General features: G+C 36.6%; 1 protein-coding gene across 6 annotated transcripts in view; it reads right to left on the bottom strand.

Moving 5' to 3' along the window:
* The window catches only part of PCNX1 (pecanex 1), a 177,889-nt gene that overhangs the window by 30,702 nt on the left and 122,382 nt on the right, over positions 1–24,805 (bottom strand). For all 6 annotated transcript variants that reach the window (XR_009695070.1, XM_061156770.1, XM_061156771.1 and 3 more), the window contains 8 exons: positions 22,991–23,132; positions 21,840–22,017; positions 19,236–19,344; positions 17,774–17,903; positions 14,547–14,605; positions 12,253–12,468; positions 5,953–6,206; positions 3,506–3,736 (listed from right to left, as the gene is read on the bottom strand). Coding sequence is in view for 5 of the 6 variants with exons in the window: in XM_061156770.1 (XP_061012753.1) it covers positions 3,506–3,736; positions 5,953–6,206; positions 12,253–12,468; positions 14,547–14,605; positions 17,774–17,903; positions 19,236–19,344; positions 21,840–22,017; positions 22,991–23,132 (1,319 nt within the window). In the remaining variant the exon portion in view is untranslated. The remainder of the gene's footprint in view (positions 1–3,505; positions 3,737–5,952; positions 6,207–12,252; positions 12,469–14,546; positions 14,606–17,773; positions 17,904–19,235; positions 19,345–21,839; positions 22,018–22,990; positions 23,133–24,805) is intronic.

The following is a 24,805-nucleotide window of genomic DNA, read 5'->3' on the forward strand; positions in this document are numbered from 1 at the left end:
TATATGTTGTTTTACTGCACTTTGCTTTATTGTGCTTTGCAGATACTTTTTTTTTTAATCTGAAGGTTTGTGGCAACCTTGTTTCAAGCAAGTCTATTGGCACCATTTTTTCTAATAGCACTTGCTCACTTTATGTCCCTAGGTCACATTTTGGTAATTCTCCAAATATTTCAAAATGTCCATCAGCAAAAAGATCATGACTTGCTGAAGGCTCAGATGATGACTAGCATTTTTTAAGCAATAAAGTATTTTTAAATTAAGTAATGTACATCATTACATTTTTTACATAATGTAATATGTAAACAACTTGATAGGTTGTTGTTCAGTCTCCCAGTCGTGTCCAACTCTCTGTGACCCCATGGACTGAAGCATGCCAGGCCTCCCTGTCCCTCACCACCTCCTGAAGTTTGCCCAAGTTCACGTCCACTGCACTGGTGATGCCATCCAGCCATCTCTGACCACCCCCTTCTTCTGCTCTCAGTCTTTCCCAGCCTCAGGGACTTCTCCAGTGAGTTGGCCGTTTGCATCACATATCCAAGATACTGGTCATCTGATGCAAATAGCCTAAAAGGGTACTTAGTAAAATGTAAACATAATATTTACAATGGTTTAGGAAACCAAACAATTTGTGTGACTTGCTTTACTGTGATATTTGCTTTATTGTGGTTGTCTGGAATGAAACCTGCCATATCTCTGAGGTGTGCCTTTATTATTTGTACAGAACAGCAAAGATAAGAATGATTACAGATGTCACATCAGAAGCAATGCAAGCCAGAGGAAGCGTAGCCGTGTTGCTAACGTACTCAAAGAAAAAAAAAATTGGTTCAACCATAGTAGCTCTATTTTGTTATGGTTGGAGAAGGCATGTGTCTTATATCCTCAACTGAATTAGAAATTCTCAGACTGGTTGCTAACACTAACAAAGGTGAAAGAAAAGTACAGTCATTTAAGAAGCAGGAAGCAAAGTCAGGCTGAGGAGAATCCTTGCAGTCTAGTGTTCCAAGTGGTTTTAATGCAATTAATCCAGGGCCACACTTACAAAAAACATTATTTCAAGCTCTTTAGAAGACAGGTACAGCTATTGTATGAAAGATTATTTCCTCCAAGAATACATATAATGAGAGAAGGTGGAGAGAATGAGTTTTTATTTTTGTACAACATGCAACTTGGAAAACTATCTTGGAAGGAAACTATGGGGGGAAAACATCTGAAGGCAACTTTATTAACATTCAAGTGAGGGTACAACAATCTAGAGTCGGCAAACCTTCCTGCTGTGATTAACCTCCCTGGGAAGAGGCTCTTCTGGGAACTGTGATTCAGAAAACAGAACGCATGGCTCTAAGGAGGCAGGGATAATATTGTTCAACTTAAAAAAACTGGAGCACGAAGGAATTATCTTTCCTGACAATTTTCTTCTAAAAGGGGACTACAAGAGTAGACTATAAGCCATAATGTCCTAGGGATAGAAAGCTCTCAGAAGAGACTGGGGATACCAAAGTTTGGAGGTAAACCTTTTGAATATGACTTATTAGCAACTAAGAGAATGACTTCCTTGAGCTACTTATGTCCACAACCTCAGCAATAATCTCTAAGAGATTATGTATTCCTTAAATTTAGAAAGAATGGAGCCTGTTTCTGAGTGGGAAGACAATGAGCTCCTAGCCCAGACGACCACAGTTAAACAAAACCAAAGTAACCAATACAGTCCAAGCCAGAGAAAGGCTATTTGAATAATATGATCACTCCCTGTCCCCTGCTGCCCCAAGAAATAAGTCCAAGGATTTGAGAGTAGCATGCAAAGCATTTTAAAAGTATATTTCATTTATGAAAAAACAAACAAACAAACTGCGAGTTATGTGTTTGAAAGAAGAGATGGTAAGCTTTGAGGTCCTCTATTTCCAGACATTGTCCACTGACGCTTTTCCTGAGCTCTTATGAGGTTACTTTATTCTCTCCTTAGTCCTTTAAATATACGCTGCTCTGCTGAGTACCTCTGTGCCCCCAATGTAAACGCTCAGAGGTCACTGTTTGGAGGGGAATTATAGGATGCTCCCTTTCTTACTGATGAAGTAAAGAGAAACGGGCTGATATGATGGGGCGCCTTACTCTAATTTAGTAGCTGTAAAAGAAGGACTAAACATGGTATTACACTTCAAGTCCATCAGCGTGTACATCCCAGACCACAATAAAGGCACTGGTTGTCAAGATGGCTCCCTATGCTCCATGATACAGAATAATCCTGTACATAGGATACCAATGGTTCAACTATGCAAGACTTTTGCTTGGGAAGCAACAGTGATACAGGAGTTAGCTTTTGGAATCACAGGCCTTGGTACTGTGGTTATGGTACATGGGGTCTAATCAGAAGGAGCAACACTGCCACAAGAGCCATGAGACCTAGCAGGAAAACAGTAATTGGAGAAGTTTACAACTCACCTTTCCTTTAGGATAAGACAAGGTGTTCTGAAGTGTGGATTAGGAACCACCTGAATTACAATCACCCAGCATGATACAGATTTTGGGTTCCCAGCCTAGTCTTACAGTATTAGAATCTCACAGGCAAGGCCCACGAACCTGTGTTTTTACTCATTCCTACATCATTTTTATCCACGTTAACATTTTAAAGTCAGTAATCTAGATGAATACTGTCCAGTACAGTAGTCATTACCCTATATGAGTTATTAAATTTAAATCAATTAAAATTAAATAAAACTTAAAAATTCATTTCCTTAGTCATACTGACTACATTTCAAGTGTCTCATAATCCACTGGATATAGGGGGTTAGTAGTTTATGATACTGGAACAACACAGAATGTTCCCATCACTGCAGAAGATTCTATTAGCACTGGTCTAGACTTTGGATTTGGGACAAAGCTATTAAATTATCCATAAGTCTGGTACGTGTGTTTGGGGACTTGGGGCTGGAGGTGCTCCAAAATGCAGTCTTTAAGAAGGTTCTACATGTAATCTACAACCTATATGTATGTGCACGCACAGGTAGAGGCGGTGCTATTTAGACAGCGAGACTGTGACACTGCAGGTCAAACAATGAGGACGGCTTCTCTTTCTAATCTGCTTTGATAAGAGTTGGTTTGGCCCAACCATTATGAACCACACAGGTCTTCTTATGCAGATAGTTAGAAAGAAGAAAATCTAGAAAAACTGACATAATAACAAATAGAGGTATTCTTTCCTCTGGAAAAACAGACTCAGAGAGTTATAAATGAAACAAAGAAACCCCTACCTCTGCTCTTTGGGAAGAGCTATACTCTATGCAACTGAGGTAAAACATCCACCTTTGCTCTTCAGGAAGACCAGTACTCTATCCAGCTGAAGTAAATCACCCACCTTTGCTCTTCAGGAAGACCAGTACTCTATCCAGCTGAAGTAAATCACCCAGCTTTGCTCTTCAGGAAGACCAGTACTCTATCCAGCTGAGGTAAAACACCCACCTTCGCTCTTCAGGAAGACCAGTACTCTATCCAGCTGAAGTAAATCACCCACCTTTGCTCTTCGGGAAGAGCAGTACTCTATCCAGCTGAGGTAAATCACACAGAAACTCTCCCTGGATATGCCTGCCAGTCGATGGTCATAGTCTTCATCAATGTTTGGATTAAATGTTGGATCCACATCTACATAGTTTCGATCTGCACACAGACGCAGTCCTTCCTGCATTGTCTCATTAGCTAGCCATTCCTCTAGTTTAGAAGAGGTTGTAACATAATAAATGATACCCTAATGAGAAAAAAAGATTAAAAAAAAACCTCAGGCTAAATCACAGTCTGAATTAACACCAATATCTCATTAAATTAATTGCTTATACTGATAATATGAATCAAAGTGACATTAGTTTACTAACTTAAAAATAGTCTAAAAACAATTCCAATCTACTCAACTTATGATCTTTTAAGAGAGGTGAAAAACCGGGGGGGAGGAGCCAAGATGGCAGAGGAGTAGGACGGGGAGACCACTTTCTCTCCTACAAATTCATCAAAAGAATAACTGAACGCAGAGCAAACTTCACGAACAGCATGTATATTATCTATGGTGAAACAGATCACCAGCCCAGGTGGGATGCATGAGACAAGTGCTCGGGCCTGGTGCACTGGGAAGACCCAGAGGAATCGGGTGGAGAGGGAGGTGGGAGGGGGGATCGGGATGGGGAATACGTGTAAATCTATGGCTGATTCATATCAATGTATGACAAAACCCACTGAAAAAATAAATAAATAAATAAAGGGGGGAAAACAAAAACAAAAACAACTTCTGATCGCTAGCTGAGGTCATCAGGCGCCCAGAAAAGCAGCCCATTGTCTTCGAAAGGAGGTAGGACAAAAATATAAGAGAGGTGAAAAACCTTTATTGTAGTGCATTTATTTTGAAAAATTTCTCACAGAACTATTAAGCTATCTTGTGATCCTATGTCAAGTTATAAAAGTATAACCAATAAATAAAGCAACAGAAACACATACTTAGAGATAGGAAATGCCACACACACATACACGTTATTAATAAAAAAATGTTGTAAAGTCAATCTCTTTAGCTTCCTGAGGTTGGGTTTAACCAAATGTTAATTAAACAGAAGACTCAGGCTTCAACCCAATCAACACAAATAAGGTGGTACACAGAAGTAATAACACATGAATCATGAAGATTTAGCATGTTTTCCTCTTGAAAATGCTGGCTCTGCCTATAAACCTCTAGCAATAACCATGTGCATCTGCAAAATCTCTAGCAAAAAACAGAATACCTGTGCAGCAAAAAACTGCTACTGCTGCTGCTAAGTCGCTTCAGTCGTGTCCGACTCTGTGTGACCCCACAGATGGCAGCCCACCAGGCTCCACTGCCCCTGGAATTCTCCAGGCAAGAACACTGGAATGGGGTGCCATTTCCTTCTCCAGCAGTAAAAAACTAACCTCGCTCAAAGAGAGGTTTGGCCTTGCACTTGGGTTCTGGGAGTTCAACTCTAATCCCTTGCAATGTCCTGCCTGATAAGAGAGTCTTTATTTACCTGGAGGCTTAGAACCATGAACTCTAGAGGATCTGGAGAGTTAAGACTGGTCACGTGGATGGTCGAGCAAGTCTAAATGGTGTGTGTCGATAAAAACTCTGCACACCGAGGCTCAGGCGAGCATCCTTGGCTGGCAACACTCTGAAGGTATTGCTGCAGGTGTTTCGGGGAGGAATGAACACACTGTCTGCAAAGTCCACTGGGAGAGGACAACTGCACATTCACGCCTTAGGGTCTCTAGACTTTGCCCTATGTGCTTCTTTCCTGGGCAGATTTTACTCTGTATCCTTCCAGTGTAATACGTTCTAACCAAGAGGATGATGGCTTTGCTGAGTTCTGAGGGTCCTTCTGGCAAATTAATGAACCTCACTATGGTCTCGGAGACCCTGAAATTGCAGTTGGTGTCAAATGTGATGGTGTTTCGGGGGACCTCTCAAATCATACAATACTTTCATTCAGATTTCTGAAAGCAGTGGTTAACAGCAAGGGTTAAGGAGTCAGTCAAACCTGGGTTTTAAATCCCTGATTTCACTTGCTAGTTAGAGGATTGTGACCAAGTTAACTTTTGATCCTTGTTTACTTGTAGAACAGGAATGTAATATTCCTTTAGAGAATTAGCTAAGATATACATAGGCGTATGTATACATGCAAGCATGTGTGCATGTATTCTTTAATACAGTGCCTAAAAGAGATGTGCTACAGATAACAGTATTAATAATATTAATGAACAAATGTAGTAAGTTCCACTAAAGAAAGAAATGGCAAGATCTTCATAGGTATAATTTACTAACTGTATTGGATACTAGAAAATTTCTATCGCTATGAAAAAGCAAAGCACAAGTTAAAACAACAATAAATATATATATATATATATATTTTTTTTTTTTTTTAAAAGAAGAGCCTCTGACACCAGAAGCTCTAAAGAGGTACGTACCCTTACCTTGACATAGTAAGTGGTGAGTACTTTCCGAAGATCAAAGACTTGAAGCATAGAAGCAGCACTATTGTCAGTGATGCTATAACCCTCCAGAATGTACTTGGTGACTATCACTTCCCAAGCTAGCCAGCGCTGGCCAAATGCAGCATTAAATGAAAGCACATGAGGAATATGGCCAGGTTCACAACAGCAAAATCCTTCATCTTCCTCAACACCTTCGGTAATGGCCTCCACTTCCCGTTGTTGACAGTAAGTACCTTAGAGAGACAGAGAAAGAGAGAAAGTTCTTAGAGCAAACAGGTAAAACATGAAGTGGAAAAAAGAATGCTTCAAAGATATGAGAAACTTTGAAATAAAAACACATTTAGTTTATAGCAATTGAGAATATGTGTTGGATCTGATTTAGACTGTCCATTAACAAACTGCAGGACACTCCTGAAGAGAGACATAGTATGCATTCATCTTCTGCAGAATCAGAATGTGTACCAGCACAATCGGGTCTGAGAATTTGTGAAATAAAAACAGAAAGTCAGATTAAATAAAGAATTAGAGCCACAGCTATCTATGCCAACACAAGATCATCCATCACATTAATGTTAATTTTTATTTTGTTCTGTGATCTTGCTTTCATTTAACCTGTAAATTCCTTACATTATACAAGGACTAGAGAGTGATTATAGCTAATTTTAAAGCTATATATTAAAGTTGAGAAGTGAGTGAAGTCGCTCAGTTGTGTCCGACTCTTTGGGACCCCATGAACTGTAGCCTACCAGGTTGCTCCGTCCATGGGATTTTCCAGGCAAGAAGGAAATGGCAACCTACTGGAGTGGGTTGCCATTTCCTTCTCCAAGATATATTAAAGTTACATTATAACAAAAATAAGTGGGATGTTATAATAAATTTTTTATTTTAAACAGAACATATACAACATGCATATTTCAAAAACTACTCTGAGAGAAAAAGATGTCATGACACTTAGCCCCACTTGGTGATGGTGGTGGTGGTGTATGATGAATGATAAGACTTAAGAGGTAAGCTTGGCCAAGCTAATGAGCCATACTGTTTAGCACTCCCAGAGCCTTTGACAATTTTACTATTTCATTTCTTGTTTAATTATGTTAACGAGCACTTCCAAAACAGTGCTACACAGTGGTGACAAGAAAAACTATCTTGAAGCTGACACTGACACAAACAGAAATGCATGCTGTGGCTTATCATTACACATGACTATAGACACACATATACGTTTTTTAAAGAATAAGGATGTATGTAATCTTATAAAGTATTTTTTAAACCAATAATGAAAATGAAATTTAATCAATTTGCTTTTAATACTTAATTTAAAAAATGAAAAATGGCTGAACTGGTGAGAGATACCCAAAAATTAGGATACTACTGGTTTCTACTCTGGGCTCTGAGGATTTTTGATTCTATAGTCATCAAACTATAGTTACAATTACTTTTTAAGCCAGCTCAGTCATATTTCAATGTAATCAGTATTACATTGGTTTTGTATAAAAAGAGCCTTAAGAAATTTTCCTTCCTTATCTATATGAGACTAGAGAGGGCAGAAGAATTATTCAATTTCTAGAAGAAACTTCCTGAGGCTGGGTTTTCAAAACTGTGGCATGAAGTAGGGTCTATTCCTTACATTTTATATGTTATTACTTCATTTTATGTCATCTTTCTAAATAGTCAGTTAAAGGTTTTCAAGTAAAGGAAATAACATAAAGAGCTATATTTTGTGCAGATGACTCTGTTAGTAGTACACAGAAGAGAGATGGGGCAGGAGTGAATTTACAGGTTTTGACATTTTCTCAGGAGAGACAGAATGAGGTCCATGTTCATAGTAGCAGAATAAATAGAATAATTAAATTAATTGTGGGGTGTTTTTACTCTTACAAACCTCAAGAACATTTTCTACCCTGACATGCCCTAGTCATACATTTTGCTTGAAAATGAAGTCAACAATAAGCATAAGAATATTAATAACTGCAGAAGAATTGAAACTTGAAATTCTAAAGGAACTATTACTGATTGTTTCCTGGACTAGCTAGATCTTTCAGTCACTTCATAGTGAATATAACTGGTAAAAAAAAAAACAAAAAACTAACATGAAAACCAGTCATGTTAAAATAAATTTGAGTCAAAACTGAAAGGAATCCAATCAGCATAAACATTTTTGACCTTTCAAGTCTGACCTGGAAAACCGTACTTGGTGGAAGTAACATTTAAAAACAGAAGTAACATTTACAAACTTGGCAGAAGCTATAACCAGAAAAAAATGTTTTTTAATATTTATTTATTGACTGTGTCAATTCTTAGCTGCTATATGCAGGATCTTTCACTGCAGCACGTGGTTTCTCCAGTTGTGGCAGGTGGTAGGCTAGGCTGCCCCTCGGCATGTAGGATCTCAGTTCTCTGGCCAAGAATCCAACCTGCATCCCCTGCATTGTTAGGTGGATTCTTAACCACTGGACCATCAGGGAAGTCCCAGAAAACTTTGATAGACAAAAAACATGACTGATATATTAGACATAAAATTTATATGGAAAAGAATCTTGAGGATGTCAGTAAAATAAAAATGGAAATGAAAAATATGAAGGCCTATAAACAAATGATTGAGAACGTTTAGTTAAATGTCACTTAAAATTTACTATTCACTAAGACAGACAATAACATCAAGGGAATTAAATTGGCTTAATGGAATATAAATCAGAAAACACATCAAAAGGATCAGCAGATCCAAATATCTGCCTGGCAAAAGACTGACAACACTCTTAATTAATATTTTGAGGGTTAGGAAGTATATAGATGGAACAGGGACTAACACTGTGAAGGTAAGAAAATAACCAAAGATCACAACAGCATTTGAGCAAGAATATAATAATTCCTCATCAAAGTTCTGGAATGAAGAGAAAGGAGAAAAAGTCATTGTTTAGATTATTTAATCATTCTACGAAAGGCAGTAATTCTGCATCTTATGCTATCTGCTGTGAGAGGTGCTGGATATACAATGATAAATGAAACAGACAGGATTCCTGTCCTTGAGGAGTTTATAATCTACAGCAAAGGTTTACAAAATACAGCCCTGGGCCAAATTCAAGCTAACAGTGGTTTTGGTATTTTTAAAAGGTTGTTTAACAGAAAAATCAAAGAACATGCAACAAAGAATGTGCATGGCTACAAACGCCTACACTATTAACTATCTTGGCTCTTTCCAGAAAAAGTCTGCCAACCCCTGGGTTACAGAAGAAAAACAAACACAAACAAATATAAAATTAGAATTCTAACAGTTATTCTAACTATTAAAGATAATTAAGGAACTAGAGGTGGAAGACTGGTGGGAGGAGAGGAGATGGCTGGTACTTTCTGGGCAAAAGGAGAGTGATAAGAAGGTCTTAGTAAAGAACTCAGCATAGCTAGGACACTGAAGCACAAGCTGGAATCAAGATTGCCGGGATAAATATCAACAACCTCAGATATGCAGATGACACCACCCTTACGGCAGAGTGAAGAGGAACTAAACAGCCTCTTAATGAAAGTGAAAGAGGAGAGTGAAGTTGGCTTAAGGCTCGACATTTAGAAAACTAAGATCATGGCATCCAGTCCCATCACTTCATGGGAAATAGATGGTGGGGAAACAATGGAAACAGTGGCTGACTTTATTTTTTTGGGCTTCAAAATCGCTGCAGATGGTGATTGCAGCCATGAAATTAAAACACACTTCCTCCTTGGAAGGAGAATTATGACCAACCTAGACAGCATATTAAAAAGCAGAGACATTACTTTGTCAACAAAGGTACGTCTAGTCAAGGCTATGGTTTTTCCAGTGGTCATGTATGGATGTGAGAGTTGGTCCATAAAGAAGGCTGAGCACCAAAGAATTGATGCTTTTGAACTGTGGAGTTGGAGAAGACTCTTGAGAGTCCCTTGGACTGCAAGGAGATCCAACCAGTCCATCCTAAAGGAGATCAGTCCTGGGTGTTCATTGGAGGGACTGATACTGGGACTGACTGAAACTCCAATACTTTGGCCACCTGATGCGAAGAGTTGACTCATTGGAAATGACCCTGATGCTGGGAGCGACTGGGGGCAGGAGGAGAAGGGGATGACAGAGGAAGAAATGGCTGGATGGCATCACCGACTCAATGGACATGAGTCTGAGTAAACTCTGGGAGTTGGTGATGGACAGGGAGGCCTGGCGTGCTGCGATTCATGGGGTTGCAAAGAGTCGGACACAACTGAGCGACTGAACTGAACTGAACTGAGGACGCTGAAGGAAGGCCAGTGTGGCTAGAGTGGATAAGGGTGCTAATAAAGTAAGCTGGAGAAACTGGCAGAGGACAGATCTTGCAGCTGCTGTAGGACATGTTATGGAGTTTGAATTCTACTTTAAACGCAATAAAAAAAAAACCACTGAAAATTTTAACCATGGAAAGGACATAACTCAATTTGCCTTAAGAAAAAGAATCACCATGGCTGAGTGAAGAATTACAGGGGCCCCTTGCTACTGAAACTCAACATGAGTTCAGAGAGTAACATGCGGCTTCCCTGGTGGCTCAGATGGTAAAGAATCTGCCTGTCATGCGGGAGATCTGGGTTTGATCCCTAGGTCAGGAAGATCCCCTGAAGAATACCCACTCCAGTATTTTGGCCTGGAGAATTCGATGGTAAGAGGAGGCCTGGCATGGGGTTGCAAAGAGTTGGACATGACTGAACAACTAACACTTTTCACTTTCAGAAAGTAATAAGTACTGCATTCCCAAACTGATTTGAGTTGTTTTTAATGAGAGTTTGGATGGGAAAGATTTATCCAAAATTTTATTTAATCTATTTGGTACCGGACAGTAAGGGTGGGAGAGTGAAAATTTGGATTGATTTTTTATTTGGAGCATTTCTGACCAATCTGATGGAATGAGCAGTAAGAAGGACTCCTTTCCAATTCACACACAGAAATGCTGGATAAAATAGCCTCCCCACAAAATATGTTACAGAAAAAGTTAAAAAAGCAAAGGTGAAATCTTCAGGTGCCATCAATTTAACAAGAAAGTGAAGTTACAGCAGTGGTATCTGTAGTGATGAGGGGGTGCCAACTTTTGGATGAGACCAATTACATTCAATTTGAACAGCAGTGGGTTAAGATCCTAGAAGAGACGGAATTAACGTCCTGAGATTCTGATGGACAGTCAGGAACAAAGCATAAGACAATAGGACATTTTGAAAAAGAGAGAGAGAAGGGATTACAAATAAATAACAAATAAATGGCAAACATTAACATTTACTACCCTGAGAGTTACACAAGTAAAATCTTATTTCTGATGAATGGAATAACTTTAGAAAAGCACTTGCTTCATTAACAAAGATATTACATGAAAAAGGTGCAAACTTTCTGATTCAACACTATGGCAAAAATAAAGCTATAGGGTACAGGTCTGATTTGATCCTCTATTTAGACAAATGCTTTGACAAATGCTTTACTTCCTGTTTCAAGTTAAAAACACCTATGGTACTTAGAATAGATCAAAACACTGCTTGAATGCTTTCTCTAAGAACTTTCCAGTCCAAATGTTCCCTGGGTTGGAAACATGTGCACTAATAGGACTCCTTCAATTCCTATGAAACAAGTTTCCATTTCTGCTTACACGACATTCACTTTATAGCAGTTGCTAAGATCAAGCTGATATGTTTCTGAATGCACGATTTTTTGTGTAAAAATAGCTTCATTCGTCAGTATATAAAATTGTTGAGGGCTGGCAGGGGAAAACAGAATAACTGCTTAATGGATGCGAAGTTTTATTTGGGGATGATGAAAATGCTTTGGAACTAGACAGAGGTGGTGGTTGTGCAATATCACGAATGTACTTAAATGCCACTGATTTGTTCACTTGAAAATCGATGTTATGTGAATTTCATCTTAATTTAAAAAAAAACAAACTGTTGCAGACAACGGCATGGCAACCACATGAAAGTAACTCAGCTAACCTCTGCCTCTAATGAACATATGCAGCTAGTCACAAAGAGACAAGCAAGAGGGCAAGCACAGAACAGAAATTCACTACCACCAGGAAAACAAGTGTATTATATACTATAGATACTACCTTTACATACTGAGCATACTGCAAAAAATTGTTCTTCTCCGTGAAATTTGGAAAAAAACTAGTAATTACTCTTTAATAGCTTTTCTCCTTCCACAATTCCAAAGACTAAGAATCTTATTTTATAAGTTTCTATTTGAGATGTAAATACATAAAACTTAGATGTCACAGGAGTACATTATAGAAATTAAAGGTAACATCTTACCTCTGAATTCAAGTCCCCGCAGCTGGAAGGTCACCAGTCCATTTCCAATCTCTATCAGGTGAACTAAGGCATTGAGGTAGTCAGAGGCAAGAATGAAACAGTCCCCAGTACTATAGTTTCCCCACCGTCCTAGGAGCAAATCACCACATAGACTGTGTTGCAGGGATCGGGTTAAATGCTCATAAAAGATGGAATTCAGATTGTTGTCATCTGATCCTATAAGAAGGGATTAAAAAATGTTAAATTATTTTAAGCCCCCTTTATATCTACAAATAAGATTGTTAAAAGTATTAAAACTAATTTCCAGTTAGGGTTATATCTATATTTCTTTAACAAGGAGGACAATATTTAGATATCCTTAGACTTTCTACATAAAAATGAAACAAAGGACAATGGGAAAATTTCTCAGAGTTAGAAGTCATATAACCTCTCTAAATCTATGGTTCCCATCCATAAAATGTAAGAATTGGATTAGATAAGATCTTAGATAAGATCTAAGGTCATTTCTGTCTCTTCAGCACACCACAATCTTTTCTATCACTGCTCAATTAACTATGCCTTATAATGAAAACCATGCAAGAGAAATGAAAAAGATAAAAGCAATTTAAAACCACAACAAAAAGACACATTGATAAAGTGAAAGTTTCTCAATCGTGTCCAACTCTTTGCAACCCATGGACTATACAGTCCGTGGAATTCTCTAGGCCAGAGTACTGGAGTGGGTAGCCTTTCCCTTCTCCAGGGGATCTTTCAAACCCAGGTCTCTGGCACTGCAGGCAGATTCTTTACCAGCTGAGCCACAAGGGAAGCCCATGAATACTGGAGTGGGTAGCCTATACCTTCTCCAGGGGATCTTCCCAACCCAGGAATGGAACCCAGGTCTCCTGCAATGCAGGCGAATTCTTAGCCAACTGAGCTATCACGGAAGCCCAACACTGATAAAGGAAGAAAGTTAAGTAATATGAGATCTGGACAAACAACACAGTCAAAAACAGAGAGAAGTTGGTCATCTAAAAACAAAACAAAAAACAACTGTATATTGAGATGTCTAATATTACTTTAACAGAAATAAAACATATATACAGTAACAGCAATAAGGAACCAGAAAAATTCTTTAGAGTCATCCTTTAAGAAAAAAAAAAATTACAATAAAACATCACTCAATAAATGAGATGACTGTCTGCAAAAATAGTGCATCCAAAGCAATAATCTGTAAATGGGTGCCCAAAGTATAGAACTAAAGAATGGCAAAATATACTAAGCTAAATGTTTATTTTAAACTCAGCTTAACTAAATAACAAAATAAAAAGGAAAGCCTGGGCTCAAGCTTCAATAAAACAGTTGTGTCTGATGCTCTGTCTGCTCATTATGAAAGTGTGCATGTTACATCAGGACATGGGTCTTTGTGATACGCAGGAAGGCAACATCATTCCAGGACCCTTACAAGGACATATCAGAGTTGAGACAGCTGTTTTATCCACCAGAACATGATAAACACAGTCATTAATATCAAATAAGTAGTCTTCCTTAATCCAGTTTTATAATTATGAATCAATATGATTACTATAATTTAGTTTCTCAAACAGAGCACTTGAGTAATCTGTGAGTCAATGAAAACAAATATTCCAGTCTATGGGGAGCCGTATTTCTTTTAGTAGGTTAATACACTGATATTCCGGTTGATACATTAATCCTTCATGGCTGGGACAATGAGATTCACTCTTTCTGTGCCAGATTATAGGTAACAGGTAGACCCATAGGCCCAAAGTTTAGATAATGGTAATGATCTATCTGTCTGTTCAGTCGCTCAGTCATGTAATGAGACCACCAAAATCTCACCCAATGAAGCCTTACCTTAAGTGGCTATTTGGCTCCTATAGAGTACCTCTCTGTATACAATAAGCTAAATGAAATTATATTAACATTTCTCTAAACATCTGGGGAGGCAGAGAAGCAAACATGTTAATAAGTAAAGTTCAGACTGCATACTCTTCAATACACCTCAGCAGTTTTACTTTCACTGCTCTACTTTTTTAACCTTTGTAAGAACAACCTTTGAATGGCAGTATTTATGCTTATCAGCATTCTTAAAATGCATTTTATAAAAGATGAGTATATAAATTTTAGATACTCTTTTTCACATGTATTTTGCTCAAGTAAAACAACGCAAAGGATGCTTAGTTATTAAAAAATGACCTCTGGATGCCACAGAGGATTCCTAGTAAGTTGGCAGTGAAGTACAAATATAACAAATACCTTAGACTTGCTTCTTTACTCAAAAATAGGGCTATTACCTGGATTTCTATCGAGCTGGGAAGCTAATCTGGTATTTGAATGATCCACTCGTTTTGTGCTGAAAAGGGCAAAACAAAACATCTTTAGTATGTTTTTTTTATATTAAAGAAGCCTAATAATTAAAAGTGAAAAAACTATATAATACAGATGCAATAAATATTACCATTTTATGAAAATGTCTGAGAAAAATCTGTTTAGTAACATATTGATAAAGTTCTCCAAAAGAACAATTTTAGGGTAAGGATTTACCCTAAATCTTCTACCTCTATCATACATAAACACAAATTTTTTCTTAGCTGAAGAGCGTATAGAAATACAGTAATGAGTTTACTGTAAAATTTTTTGATTAGGTTGAAAAAATGCATACTGTACACAGTTCATAAAAATACTCAGTGCATGAAACATTCCTTGTAAAGGGAAGATTATTAATGTCCGTGGGACAATGTCATGAAAACAGTGGTTTCCAAAATGTGGTCCACAGAACCTGGTGCATGAGACTCAAGATCTTTTGAGGGAGTTTTCCAAATCAAGACCATTTTCTTAACAGTACTGAACTGGTATTCGCTCTGTTTTTATTCCCACTGTGTTGACAACTGCACTGATGGGCACAAACAATGGTGGGTAAGACTGCTGATGCTTTAACACGAATCAAGGCAGTGGCACCAAACTGTACTGTTTGTCACTGCTACCCATGCACAAGATAAAACAAAAATTCAGCTTCCCTTAAAAATGTCCTTAATGAAGCAACAAAAATATTAGTTTTATTAAATTGCAGTCCGTCAGTACAGGTCTTTTTAATATTGTGTGTGACAAAATACACATAAAGCATTTCTGCTTCATTCTGAAGTAGGATGACACTAGGCGGAAAGCACTTGAGCAGCTACGTGACTTGCAGACTGCACTCGCTTTTTTCCCCCATGGATCACCATTTTCACTTGAATAAACTATGACTATTCAGACTTGAGTATCTGACAGACATTTCTCAAGTGAAGAAAGTGAGTCTGACATTTCAAGGAAAATAACTGCTAATTATACCTGTTGCCAATAATAAAAACTCAAGATTTCAAGTAAATATTAAAATTTTAGAAAACTTTCATTTACCACCATGTGCTTGATAGCTTCCCAATACTTCAGTACTTTTGAGATTGGTGGTGATATGAATATATATATATGTATATATAGTATAATGAAATAGGTAAAAATCCGGAAGAAATACATTACTTACTGAACTAGTATTTTCCAAATGATAAATAAAGATGTTATAAGCATATGCATGGATAAAAGATACATTCACACTATAAGACGTATCAGTGAATTTTGATGTAGTACAGTTCCCAAAATTCACCGATACAGTTTTAGATCATTAGGAAATTACCATTTGTAGAAGGATCAAAGAAGAATACCCACAATTGTCTAAAAAGGATATTAAAATACTTCTTTCTTTTCAAACTATATGTCTGTACGGGGCCAGATTTACTCTATATACTTGAACCAGAACAACATACTGCAACAAGAGACGGAATGCAGAAGCAGGTAAGAGAACCTAGCTGTCTCTTATTAAGCTAGACATTAAACAGATTTACAAAATTAAGAAAGCAATGACATTCTGATTTTTTTAGTGTGGAATGGGAAATAATTATTTTTCATTAGAAAAATGTCATTTATATTAACATGTAATGAGTTTATTGTTATCTTTATATTAATAAACATTTAAAATTCTGAGTTTTGATTTATACTGGGCTTCCCTGATGGCTCAGTGGGTAAAGACTTAGACTGCAACGCAGGAGACACAGGAGACATGGGTTTGATCCCTGGGTCAAGAAGATCCCCAGAAGGAAATGGCAATCCACTGCAGTATTCTTGCTTGAAAAATTGCATGGACAGAGGAGACTGACTGGCCACAGACTAAAGGGTCGCAAAGAGTCGGACATGACTGAGTGACTAAGCGCAGCACACGCGGCACGCTGTACAATATTTGTGCACGTGTGTGTGTGCTAAGTTGCTTCAATCATGTCCGACTCTTTGCGACCCCATGGACTGTAGCCTGCCAGGCTCCTCTGTCCATGAGATTCTCCAGGCAAGAATACTGGAGTGGACTGCCATGCCCTCCTCTAGGGGATCTTCCTGACCCAGGGATCGAATCCGCGCCTCTTATGTCTCCTGCACTGGCAGGTAGGTTCTTTACCACTGAGCCACCAGGGTGTAATAGATGATATATCTGCAACAAGAACTCTTTGGAGACTTCAATAATTTTAAGATTTTATGTGAAGGGGTTCTGAGATCAAAAAAGTTTAAGAACTGCTGCCATAGATGCCATAGAAGTTATTCTGAACTAAATTTAAGTTGGCCCAAAAGAAAACAAAGACATAAACAAACACTGAAATTCACCAAAAAGGGAAACACTATGTATGGTTTTAGGCAGAAGACCAGAGAAGTTTCATATCCATAAACTAGTTCATTGTTCAAAAGTTGAGATTACCATTTTCACCTATTGTATGCGCCGATGTGTGGCAGTGTGGAGAGAAATGCAGTCATGGAGCTGGCCAGCTGAGTTATAAATTTGTACAAGCACTTTCTGAATCAATACATTAATATATATCATAAGTCTTTATAAAGTTTAAGCTCCATGATTCAGTATTTCTCCTTTAGATATTTTCTTATATTAAAAAAAAAAACAAGAAAAAAATTTGGAAAGATTATATACAAAGATAATTTCTAGGCATCATATTAAACATCTCATCTAAGGAACTAAGCTTCAATGGGGAAAACACTTTATGTACAAAGATGGTCATTTGAAAGTCTATCCTCATGAAAAACTACAAATAATCTAGAAAAAGTTTAGCTCTAAAAACACCTTTCTTAGAAAACTACGAGATAATTAATTATGACTACTATAACGAAGTAACATTGTGTAGCATAAAGTTTCAGAGTAAGATTAATGTGAAACAATTCTAAGAAATAACATTAAAAGCAAACAGAAAATGAGTATATGTAACTAGGACTATGTTTTAAAATCTTAAGAGAAAAAAAAAAAAGGTAGAGAAAATTGACCGAAAATTCTTCCAATTTTATACAATTTTAGAACTTTAAGAGTATTCATAAAATTTCAAGCATTTCAATACAAAAAACTGATTAACCAAGAATAATTTACAATAATGCTGTCAATAGTTTTTCCTAGGAAAGAAAAAAGATAAAAATTGGCTTTCAAAGATTTGTCTTTACTCACTTATAGTCTCTCTCCCAGAATTTCACAGGCCGAACATATGACGTGATGAATATTGCACTTCCCAAAAAGGGGTTCAGTGGAGTAGAAAAGAAGGCTGACACGGCAGCCTGAACAAACAACATGGCTGAATCTATGGGAAAACTGGTTAAGGATCTTAACATTTATCTGGTTATTACACACACACACATGCACACATTCACACCTCTCATAAACACACTCAGTTAACAGCAGTTAGAAAAATGAGGTTCACTTTGTGGGAGAATGTGAGGGTGGGATATTTCAAAAGAACAGCATGTATACTATCTATGGTGAAACAGATCACCAGCCCAGGAGGGATGCACGAGACAAGTGCTCCGGCCTGGTGCACTGGGAAGACCCAGAGGAATCGGGTGGAGAGGGAGGTGGGAGGGGGGATCGGGATTGGGAATACATGTAAATCCATGGCTGATTCATATCAATGTATGACAAAACCCACTGGAAAAAAATAATAATAATAATAATAATAAAAAATTAAAAAAAAAAAAAAAAAAAAAGAAAAATGAGGTTCATCAGAGGAACACAGAAGAAAGTGTCCCTGGGCAGTATGAGGGGTAGAAGTAAAAGGACACAGCCAGGAATGTACAGCCCAACATGATGTTGTGAAGGGAGCCAAATAAATATTTGCTAACGTGTGTTTGGTAAAATTCCATATACCACTCGGGTAGATATACCCAAACCATGCTCAGTTTTAAACTTCCAGATGATAAAAACTAAAATTTAAAGATACAGAAAGTGCGCATATCAACATCTACATGGTCACTAACATTTATACTTACTTAGAATGTACATTTAAGATGAGAACAGAAAATTTTGAACATTAAAGTTTAATTATGGAAAACATTTTGAACCCTCATTCATTTATATGTATTTTTAAGCACATTTTATATGTATTGAAAATTTGTAGACTTTAATACTCACATATATTAACATAATTTTTTAATCAGCATCATTTAATTATAAAACTTTAATACTGTCCTCATGCTCAGATGATCTGTGGACCACAGATGTTAATACAAATTAAACAATCAAAATAGGTACAGGTGTGGGTTCAAAGGACTATGAGTTTCTGATAATTTATCACACAGTAACCTATACTCTGGGTTTCCCAGGTGGCTCTAGTGGTAAAGAACCTGCCTGTTAATGCAGGAGAAGTAAGAGACATGGATTTGATCCTTGGGTAGGGAAGATCCCTGGACGAGGGCATGGCAACCCACTCCAGGGTTCTTGCCTGGAGAATCCCTTGGACGGAGGAGCATGGTGGGCTACAGTCCGTAGAGTCGCAAAGAGTCAGACATGACTGAAGTGACTTAGCATGCATGCATGCATCCTATATTCTATGCCTGGGAAAAGTTATGCCTACAAACCAACATTCTCAGCAAGGATATGACTGCCCTTTCTTATAAAATTTTTACTAGAAGGATACGGGGCACTGCAAAAGGCTGAGCGAAAGCATGGAAAGCAGAACCCCACGTGATCTGCCACGGGGCAATGTAAGTGTACACAAACTGCAACTTATAAAGGAGTTCCCAAAGCTGTGGGAGGAAAAAACAATCAGTAAAAAGCTTATCATCAGACTTAAAATGGAAAATTTGAAAAACTTCTAAAACAATTTTCTTCCTAACAAGGAAACAGCATTGAAATAAAAGAAATAACCCTGCCAAAACACTACACATGTTTTTAAGTAAAGACAGTTAACTGACTTATGGATTTGTGTTTTTTTTTTTTTTTTAAATTCTATACTCTCTACCGGTTATATTACAACTACAAACAAACAAAAAAAAAAAGGTAGGAAATATAGATGTCTGTAAAACTTAAGCAATAAATATATATTTTTATTCTAATACATTTCCCTCAAATTTTAGTGCTTTGGGAACTGAGCATGTTTTAAAGGCAATGTCAAAAGGAATCTGAAAGCAGCCAGGAAGGGGATAAGTTGTAATACAGTTGTCACTGCCTATTTGTCTAAGAATTGTATTAGTGTGTGTTAGGCATCTGTTCATAATCAGAACTGTTACTGCCAATGGAAACATAATGTACATTTCCATCTTATTTAAATTAGGATCTGTTTTGCTGTTTAATATGTCTTCAACACTGAAACAGAACTATTGTGTTTGCCTAAGGTTGCCTCTGCACTCTAGGCAACACAAGACCCCATTCTTAGAACAGATCACAGAATCTCAAAAGCAAGAGGTTCTGACTGACTAAATGCCGTGATTCAGGCACCAAACACCTCAAATTTAAATTATTTAGCTGATTTACAAATGAACTTGTTTAATTTCTAAGTTAAAAAAGAAATCACAATCTCAACCAATCAGAAAATGCAGATGAACCCCTGCATTCTTTGCTATGACTCAAAATTGTGCTGACAATCCTCGGCACTAATGAGATCGGGATGACAGGAAGACTATCAGAAGCCATTACAACTGCTTAAAAACAGTGACTCAGAACACTCCTCCATCTCTAAATACAGACTGTACTCAAATTTCACTAAGAAAAATGACATGGAAAGTGGCTGGTGAAACCATTTTCATATTCAGAGTAATTTTTTTCTTGAAATATTCAGAGTAATATTTTTCTTGAATATTGATGGTATATCTTACAATGGTATCTCAAATATTGAATATCACCTGCTTAATATGACTGTTAAGTTCTATGAAGAGCTATATAAAATGCAAACTCCTTACGCTTTCTGTTTTGTTAACTAACATAGCCTAAGCACCTAGAATAGTTCTGGAACGTGCTATGCTCTCAAAAATAATCTGCCTCACAAACGAAAGTATTAAGAAAATTCAAACTAATTTGAGTTAAGTGTAGTGACTATTTCAAGGACTATTTAGTTTATATTTTACTGCAACTTTCACTTTTTTCCAACCAGTATAAGAAGATTCAATACAATTTCCAATCTAAATATTAAGTTCGTGAGGAATCACATGCTTTTTTTATTTAAACAATTCCATCACTAACTTTCTCTGGTTAAACATGTAAACTAGAGGAGGAAATAAATGATACAAATGTATACAAATTAGTAATTGAGCAAATATAATACTGCAATATTTTAGAAGCTATTTAGCATGATATATAGGTACAATATTTAGAAACTGACTACTACTAAAACCTTGTTCAATTAATGGTTTTCATTTGTACTGTCCCCATGCTAGGCCAGATCTCTATCAAATCTAAATTACTATCACAATCTCTTAAGCTGTTCTTCATACCTTTAGGTTCTCTCTTCCCCAATTCATCCCAAATGTGGCTGACCAGGCTAACTTTTCTAAAACTGGGCTTTCATTGTGTTTTGTAGCTGCTCATATGCTTCAGCTCTCTGTTACCTATCAAATGGGATAATATATGTCAAAGTCCTTTGTATGTGGTCAGTGGTAAAATGAAATCTAAACTCTATTTCATTTCAAATAATCTGTACAACTGAAGTCATTCAGAAAGGCAGTGTGGTTTAGCAATAAGATTCCTGGAGGCAGAAGATGCAGGCTTTACCATCTCATCTGTAGAAGAACTAAAAGCACCTATCTTATGGGTGGAAAACAAATCTTGGAAGCATTCTGTAAACTTGATAGTATTCTGCAAATAAACTAGGGTCTGACTGTTCCCACGTGGGTTCACTGCCCTCTGTCTCTACAGTCTCCACTCAGCACCAGGTTACTTCCTCCCTCTATCTCTTCAGCTGCCCACAGTTCAGTTCAATTATTACCATGTCTATTTCTAAACTTCAAAATCACACCCCCTTTAGGAAGACTCCATGTATTCAAAAATATATACCTAATAGAGTTCCTTTAATTTTTCCATATAATATTTAATCTTACCTTCCTACCTACAGCAAGAAATGTATCTTCTTATGGATCAGTTGACTGCTACTGTTTAGGGATTCTAATCCTAAATAACTGGTTGACTGAAGAAAGATATTACTTAAAAGATAATGAAGCAAATGAAATGCAAGTATAATCCTCACTAAATGGCATACCACTTAGGCAGACACTTTTTCACAGACAGCAATGTTTTCTTCAGATATTACCTTGTTGAAGAGTATAGACATGAAGAAGAGATCCAAGAGCATGGTCTCCGAAAAAGCTTCATAGTCGATTTTGAAAAAGAGCACAGTAAAGATGACTGTGACATACTGATATGTAGGACTGCTAAAAGAGGATCGCAGCAACTTCAGACCAGCAATGGTGATCATTAAAGCACCTAATCTACAATATAAGAAAGAATGTTAATCAACTAATAACTGAAAACTTTATAGATAATTATGAACTTCAGAAAAATTATCATTTCATTTACTAAGCTTAGAATATTATATCAAATTTAAACTTCAAACATTCCTTTTTAATAATGTGTGTCATGATTCTGATCTTTTATATAAGTAAGCATAAAAATAAAGCATAAAAATAAGCATAAAAAGTAAATAACAAAAAAAATACACACACACACACACACACAAATAAGTAACAATATTGCAATTCTGACACTTGGTTCTCCAGGTTCTCTGTATTTCTCTTGCTTTAACATTAATAGCATTTAGCACATAAAAGCATATTAATAATGACAAATATATGCTATGTATAAAATAGGAAATTAATAAGGACATAGTATGCAGCACAAGGAACTCTGATACTCAAAGCTCTGTTGTGACCTAAATAGGAAGGAAATCTAAAATAGAGGGGATATATGTGTATTTTTGACTGATTCATTTTGCTGTACAGCAAGAAACTAATAAAACATTGTAAAGCAACTATAGCCCAATAAAAATGAATATGAAACAATGCTGGAAAAAAATCATATTAATGCTTACCCAACAACATGTACCTAGTAGGCCTACAGGATGACTGTATAGGCAAGTGATCACCTAAATGGTCTGATGCACATAGTACACAAAAATAATCATCTCCAAAACTTACCATCTAATAATAAAATTAACCTTAATTAACAAATATCATCTCATAAAATATAGATTGACAATTAAGATGTCGGGAGTAGTAATATGCCAAGAGAAGAAACAGATGTTCAGAAAAGCGAACTCAAAGACTGAATTTCACCTCAATTTTTCAAACAGTACTTTGCACCAAAGAGACATTCAATGATTACTTGATATTTGATCAATAACCTAAGAGAGTGCTATGACAGTCCTCAACAGTCAAACTTAGATAAGAGGAATATCATACTTACTCTGTATCCAGTTTTTTTGGACTCGCAATTGTCTCTGCACTGCTACTAAGTTCATTGAGAACAATCAAAGGATAGATGATATTCTTCTCCACAAAAAGAAGCCACACATGAAGTTTCTCAAACCACATCACAGTAGCTGCATCTAACAAGGCAATATTAAGTTAAAAAGACCACGTATAAACGCATTTTAATGCATAAAACAGTCTGGCAATGTCACAAGAAAGGAAAATCTTCCCACTCAAATTCAGCTCTACTATAAATAATGTAAAAAATCCAGTATACCAATCATTTGTCAATTCTGAACCATATTCAATTTTCCAACTTGGATGTTAAATTTAGATGACATGAATTTCATTTTAAGCTTTACTTCTTGAAACCTCAGTTTTTAACCCTCACTTTCTCTTATTTACACTTATAACATTTGGAGAAAAGGTTACTTCAGATAATTAAACTGCCCATTTCATCCAGAAGAAATAAATGATCTATTAAACTGTTTTAAAAATCCTTACATTTACACACACACCTTTAATATATAAACATCAGAACAGCTTTGAAAGTATGGTATGTTTTGGATTCATACACTTCCTAAGTGTCATTTTCATTGCGACATTTTCCCAATACTTGACCATTTAATGTCATTGGGGAAAGTGTCCAGGATACACTGAAGGATTTAAAATAAGGTTCTCCAGTTATCTGAAAATAATGTCAACCACCTCTAAGAAGTTTTCTAATGGATATGTTTTTTATACCTGTTAAAATCAACTTTGCTAATGCCAAACACTCTTAGTAAGTGAAAAACGTTTTTCTCAAAATTTAAAAAAATTTAGACTAAATGTCAAGATGAAAATAAACTATAAGATCAATGATTAACTTTAATGAAAACTGTTTTTTAAAACAAACCAGATGTACTTGTTAACATTTATATATGAAAGCAATTAATAATTAACCATAAAAATATTTACACCACTATGAGTTATTTTCCTTACAGTAAGAATGGACCAGTACAGATTCTTTTAGTTTTATGTCACTTTATTGCAATCTACACATTAGTGTTTCTTTAATTATCTCTCCAGGATCAAAATAGTGATCAAGATCACAGTACCATGACTACTTAAGCAATTCTGCTAAAAAGCCCAGGAAATTTGCTTTGAGATTGCAAAGTCAAGTTTGGTATGGAAATCTTTCACACTTCTTTACAGAAGTTTAATTTATCGCCAAACAATTGAGAAATTCACTCTCCATATTAATTTATTAAACATTGGCTTATTTAATCAATGGCATATAAAAATGATGACACAGATGTTCTTTTATTATTTCTCTAAAATGAGGAAGTATAGTACATTAGAGGCCATTATAGGTTATGGAGCCAATGAACCAGACTGATAACTTATAACGGAAAAGTAAAGATTTATAACAAGTAAAACGCTTGCCGAATGGTCTGGTCTTCTACTTCTTTTTAGTCATTTTACATTTTATCCTAAATTATCTGAATGAAAAACAGCAATAACAAGTACTTTCCACCTCTTTTCTCTTGATCAACTCTTTTATAACCCTCTCTGGTAGGACACAATGTCATTGGTGAAAACAGAAACCTATTCCTTTTATGCTCTGAGTTAAAAATATGTCAAATGGAAGTCTTACAGGGGATTGAGTTGCCTGCAAATGGCAAGGAAGAACTGAGGGTAAACGTGGGGCTGGAAAGAGAAGTCACAGACGTATCCTGAAGGATTAATCAATGAGAGGTCTGTGATGGACAATTTAGAGGAGGAAAGAGCAAGATTTACCCTGTGGCACTGACAATTACACTTCAAATGA

Source organism: Dama dama, chromosome 12 (genome assembly GCF_033118175.1).
Source record: "Dama dama isolate Ldn47 chromosome 12, ASM3311817v1, whole genome shotgun sequence".
NCBI lineage: Eukaryota > Metazoa > Chordata > Mammalia > Artiodactyla > Cervidae > Dama > Dama dama.